Raw genomic sequence first — 6,000 nt, forward strand, 5'->3', positions numbered from 1 at the left:
TCAACTTTCTAGCATAGCAAACATGGTCTCTTGCTTATTGTATCAGTGAATGATTATCAACACCAAACCAGACGTTGCACACAAACACTTGACTTGACTTGACAACGGTTTAGGCCTCTCCCGAGGCCTGTTCGTGTTCCTAAAGAACTATCACTAAATTGGTTGCATGCGTGGCGAGCGCGGCTAGACCAAATCAGTTGCTCTGACAAGATGGGTTGTACAGACCAGGTAGGTCCCTCCAGTGTTTATCTAGGCGGCTCTTAAAACTCACTCAGTACGGCCAGTCCTCTCTTCTCCTCTACACAGACCCCTCGGATGTCCAGTGGGTGTCTGAATGACCCAACCTTTTGCTTCCGTTGTCAGAATTGTGGTATTCTTTGTCAACATTCACGTCTTCAGTATAAGAGCCTTCCGCTTGCAATATTTTGATGATGTTAATTGGGGTGAAACGCTGTTAACGTCGTCTCTTTCGCCGTTCGTATGGAGAGAGTTAGAGGCGTTGACTGACGGTACCAGGACCACGGAGCCTGGGAGACCGTTCCACTGTGTCACTACTCTATTAGAGTGAGAAGATGCACATACACACCTGTTTATTATGCTTTTCTCATTATGCTCATGTATTTTCTTATCAATCTTTTCCTTCTGTTTATTCTTTTTTTAAAGGTCCCCTTAAACAATCAATTTATCATTTGGAAATTTCTAAGATCAAGAGCACGGACGCGCACGCGCACACACACACATGTGCTCAGGGTGCATTTTCCACCCCATTGCTTTATTTTTTTTCTTTTCTGTCTAATATTTCTTTTTGTTAAAATATATCAAACAATAACAAACTAACACAAAAACTACGCACCACAGAGTGAGAGAGAGAGAGAATAACGTCCCTCTAAATTTGATCTGTGACGTCAGATTCTCTGGAGGCGCTTCACACCAAAATAAATGAAAGCCAGTGGCCCTTATCATCTTACGTTATATCACTGAAGAAGTGTCGTATCTTCGAAGTTCCAGATTCTGCTGTTTCACTGATATACTGCCCCCGGGAATTGGGTTTATCTACAGGTGTGTTCTGGTATTCATCAGCCTATTCTCCTTCCCGATTTTCTTTTCTTTTTGTCGAGTGAGCAATGAGCAACGATGGACCAAGTACTTGATTCATCAAATCAAGGTCAGTTGCTGATTTCAAAAGCACATGTTTCAAGAACGCGGGGCGTGGATATAATAATAAAATTAAATTGTGTGTGTTGGTTCGATGCAAGATTTATCAGTGCCGCTTTGAAAAAAAGGAGAAAAATTACATCTGTTTTACTAAATATAATTTGTCCGTCTGCTTCCATGCCCAGTATGCGTTGGTAATGTATTCCATTTGCGCTGGCATCTACCAGTTCTGGTTTATCAAGAATGAGACCCAGTCAGACGCAGAAGAACCTAATTAGACCTGGAGATTATAATTATCCAAAATATATAGTATGATTGGTACTTACCATAGCGGCGTTACATTTGTTCAACTCAGAGTCATATTCCGAAAGAACACCCATGCAGCCTGTCGTTCCTATTCCTGTACTGGTCTGGTCACTCCTGCGCAATTTATTCAGAATTAACTAATGCTAGATGAGTTAGCCTCAGTTCTCAACCCTTCATTGTTACAATCACAATCATGACACAAACCAAAGACACTAGTATCTCAAGAATTCTAGTGTCTATGCACAAACCCATGATTTGTGATTCTTGGATTCTTTAGTTTGCCACATTTTTTATTCCCAAATCACACACACACTCACACACACACACACACACACACACACACACACACGATACATGTATACACACATAGTTGTATCATGAGTGCTCAGATACTGTCTTACACACAGACACACACACACACACACACACACACACACACACACACACACACACACACACACACACACACACACACACTGTACAAATTGAATACATAAAACACACACACATTGCATTGGTATCAGGTATACAGACAGTGTGAAAGAGAATTTAAGTAACTAATACTAATAGATACTAGTCATTAGTGTTGAAACAAATTGTCTTTGGGACACTTGAAGTCAGTCAGTGATTAGATGTATTGGTTTCACATACACGCAGTACATACACACATGCATGCATGCACAAGCACCACAACTCTAGATAAGTGCAGATAAGCTGAGATCAGTAATTCTATGACATTGTGGGAGGTATGTATGTCTTATTTTGAGAAATGAAAGCTCTGTTCAGTTGTGGTTGAAATCAGTAGGATGAATGCTGTCTTTTGGGGGGTGATTTGCATGCAGAATGAGTGGCCAAGTCTTACATGGTACCTGTTTCAGAGTGAAGTGAATCAGCTTCACTGTATGACTGTTGAGAGCTCAGCTAAATGGGTAACTGACTGCTTCTGAAATTGTGATGTTGTGTTTTGACATCTTTGTTAAGCCTGTAAGAGCTTTTGTCATGTTTGCATTCATTCCATGTCTGATTGACATGTTTGTGTACATGCTCACTTGAATATTTTTTGATGGAGAATACTGTACAGAGCTGTCTAGTGTACCTGGGAATGCTGTTCTGTGTGCTCTGATATATAGTTCTGTGCATTTAAGCTGAGGTTCTGCATAAATGGGGGTGGGGGGGGGGGGGGGGGGGGGGGGCTTCTATGTACTCTTTCCTCCTATCTATTCAGTTTGTTGAATGCTTCAGAAGCATACATATGAAAAACCTCTCGCCCTCTTTGTCATGTGAGAGCATGATGTGGGTCTGCATTTGTGTCTGGATATCATTTGGGAACATTGTCCATGGGGTCTGGTGCAGGCTTTGTGGTGGCTGAAAAGCCTGGTTCTTAAGGCTCAAGTCCTGAACCACTAACTTGGTGCAGACAAAGGCTGGGATTGGAGGTGTCTGTATTTCCCTTCAACCACCCCCTTCTACCACATGCACACACATGCTGAAATGCCACTGTCCTGTCCTGTCACCAGCCCCAGTATTGTCAATATTTGGCAGATTGTTGTAAATGTGTGATTTTTTTTCAAGTCCTTGCTGAAATAGCTGATTGTTGATTTGTGTGAATGTTTCATGGTCCTTGCTGAAATTGAATGAAGTGAAAGTCCAGTGGCTTTGTTGTTATAGCTTTATTTTTGTTAAAAAACAAACAAAGAAACAAAAAAACCCAGCGATTTTAGAAACAAATTCAAACATATTGTGTTATTCATTGTCATGACAAGTAGAGCAGCTCTTCCAATGGATAGGTAGTGTGGTGTATTTTGTTATTGTTGTTTTTCTTTATTGTATATCACATTTTGTGAATAGATGTTAAATTGAACACCCTATACTTGCACAAAAACATTGGGAGGAATAAATCATTGTATGACCTTATACATAACCTTGCACTTGGAGTTCAAGAGGAGATAATGTTGTACAACAGAGCAATTGACACTGCTGTGCAGTTACTTCCCTTTACCCTTTCCCAACACATGTAATAAACAAGAGTGTATGATTTGCAAGAGAAAAGTAGAAAGTCAAATTACTTGGTCTTGTTCAAGATAATATCAGATGTGATGAAATGTCCACATGTAACAACAGAATAAAAAAAGAAATGAATGGAGAAATATTATAAGGTGAAAATTGCAGTCTTGAATTTTTGTTTTCAATCTTTTTGTGGAGTTGTTGATTGGGTATTCTTCTAGTACTGCCTGTTATTATATATAATTATGTGTATCATCTATGATTATATGTTTGTGTTAAGGTTAGCCTTTTTTTTTTTTTTTTACCCTGTAGTTAAAAAAGTTAAATTTGTCATTGTCAGAGGCATATACAAGGATTATGTGTATTAGTGTGACTTTTTTCAGCCAGATTTTCTTTTCCATGTTTCTTTCTTTTCAAGATCCACTGAATTGATATTGATGGTGTTTTAATAAAGCCCAGTGTGGAAGGCTGGGCTGTAAACAAAATTACATTAATAATACTTGTACTTACTTTCAGAGTGATTTTTAGAATTAAAAAAAAAGTTTCTGCATTGTTATTCCTCATTTCCCTTCCTATCTAGTGTCTTTTGGACCATCTCTGGCTGGCTCTCTTTTCCTCATCTCTATGGTCTGTGTCTCTCTGTGTGCTGTCTGCCTTCCAGTTGCATCATCATTATGTGTCAGTCTGTTACTGCTTTTTCTTACCACCTGTGCATAAAGCTGGTTATGTACTATACATTTCATCTATACATACTTTACATTGAATTTATATGTGCAGCTGTTGTGTAAGAATCTGCTGATTGCGGGTTGCCATCAGCATGCTTGCACTCAAAAAGGATAAAATGACTGTCACATATCTAAATGTCTTTCATCCCAATGTCATCACCCAAAATTTGTAAAATGAACTGGTCATGCTGATTGGTTACAGGGTTGAGGGAAGCTAGCCAACATGGGAGTCTTCTCTGACACATCACCCACCCTCCAGTGACCTGGGACTTGCACACCGGACCAGAGAGGTCCCTGACCCCTCTCTCCACAGCTTGAGGGACATCCCCAGGCTTGAACCCCAGTGCCCATGAATGACTCCAGCATCCACACGTGGCCAGGAGGGAGTATAGCCGGGCAGTCCACTCGGCAGCGAAGGCCCTCGGATGGCGCTGACTACCGGAACAAGCTTCCCATGTTCTATGTGGACGATATGGCCATGGCAAACATGCTGGATGACCAGGTCAGTGGAACACCTTTCCATTTGGTGGGCATGGTTCTGTATTATGCAAAGAACTTTCTGTATTGACATTTTGACAATTTATTATTTCTTAAAATATTGTTTTCCTTTTTATTTTGTTTTTACTTAAATAAGATTGTCTTTGATTTAGCATTTATATACAACCCACATTAATGAGTACTATAAAATGTGTTGTATGAGCTTATACAGTATTAAGCACTTATACAGTAGTAAGCACTTATACAGTATTAAGCAATTTATTATGAGTGTTCTTATTGAAACGCGGCAGCAAGATCAGACTTTGTGCTGTTCTGTCAGTGTTATGCCTATGCTCTTTTATTTGTTGCCTTTTTATCAGCAAATATGTCAACAGTTTCTCTTTTAGGGATAGTTAAGTATTCTGTATCTTGTATCTTTCTTTTGGTATCAAGACAGGCACTTTGGTTAAAAGGACCCAGGCAGTAAAACTTTTCAATAATTAAAAAATCAGTCATTCCTACCCATGACTTTCCTCATCACATGAGATCAAAGGCAGATTTGGAAAGAGTGTACTGATGTCATCAGACTGTTCCTAAAACATTTATGTATACATACAAGCCATGTTCAGATTGCTTCTAAAACTTATGTGTAGAATTCAAGCCATATTTCCTAAATTATGTGCACAAGCTATACACACATATGCACATGAGCGCACACAGATAGACATACTACATATGGACGCAAATCATGAATACACACAAACACACATACACACAGACACTCACACACACACACACACACACACACACACACACACACAGAGCAGAGACATTGTACACATGTACATAGACTGAACTCTCTTACTCTCTCTCTCTCACGCACACACACACACACACACATATATACACGTTTGCCATGTATAGTCTCTCTTGATATCATTCACAGTCATGCCCACACACAGACACAAACACTGAAACAGAGGCATGCATATATGCATGTGCACACACACACACACACACACACACACACACACACACACACACACATATGCATTCAGTATATACTTTAGTCTCTTGCTTCCCTTCACATGCATGCCTATAGACAGACTTAGAGAGACATGCAAAGGGACACACAGACATACACAGACTCTCTCACAGAATACATGGGCACGCACATTTACAAACATGTTTCTCTGAAGACACATACACAGAAACACACACACACACACACACACTCTCTCTCTCTTCTCTCTCTCTCTCACTCACTAACTCATTTACCCACTTGCCCTTTCACTCACTCACTCACTCACCAGCTCTGACCACTCTGTGAAAG

At 40.0% G+C, this 6,000-nt stretch overlaps 2 protein-coding genes across 23 annotated transcripts in view; one reads left to right on the forward strand and one right to left on the reverse strand.

Annotated features, from left to right (window-relative positions):
• The window catches only part of LOC143288417 (18S rRNA (guanine-N(7))-methyltransferase-like), a 40,697-nt gene that overhangs the window by 21,657 nt on the left and 13,040 nt on the right, over positions 1–6,000 (reverse strand). The window contains exons 2-3 of the mRNA XM_076596884.1: positions 5,978–6,000; positions 1,482–1,575 (exon numbers count right to left, since the gene is read on the reverse strand). The exon at positions 5,978–6,000 is cut by the window's right edge and continues 37 nt beyond it. Of these exons, the coding sequence (XP_076452999.1) occupies positions 1,482–1,575; positions 5,978–6,000 (117 nt within the window). The remainder of the gene's footprint in view (positions 1–1,481; positions 1,576–5,977) is intronic.
• Positions 911–6,000, forward strand: part of LOC143288415 (inositol hexakisphosphate and diphosphoinositol-pentakisphosphate kinase 2-like) — a 147,903-nt gene continuing 142,813 nt past the window's right edge. For 21 of the 22 annotated variants that reach the window (XM_076596862.1, XM_076596874.1, XM_076596857.1 and 18 more), the window contains exons 1-2: positions 911–1,165; positions 4,393–4,692. In XM_076596862.1, coding sequence (XP_076452977.1) covers positions 4,540–4,692 — 153 coding nt within the window. In that variant the 5' untranslated portion in view covers positions 911–1,165; positions 4,393–4,539. The remainder of the gene's footprint in view (positions 1,166–4,392; positions 4,693–6,000) is intronic. The other variant, XM_076596858.1, reaches the window with a different exon arrangement.

Source organism: Babylonia areolata, chromosome 12 (genome assembly GCF_041734735.1).
Source record: "Babylonia areolata isolate BAREFJ2019XMU chromosome 12, ASM4173473v1, whole genome shotgun sequence".
Lineage (NCBI taxonomy): Eukaryota > Metazoa > Mollusca > Gastropoda > Neogastropoda > Buccinidae > Babylonia > Babylonia areolata.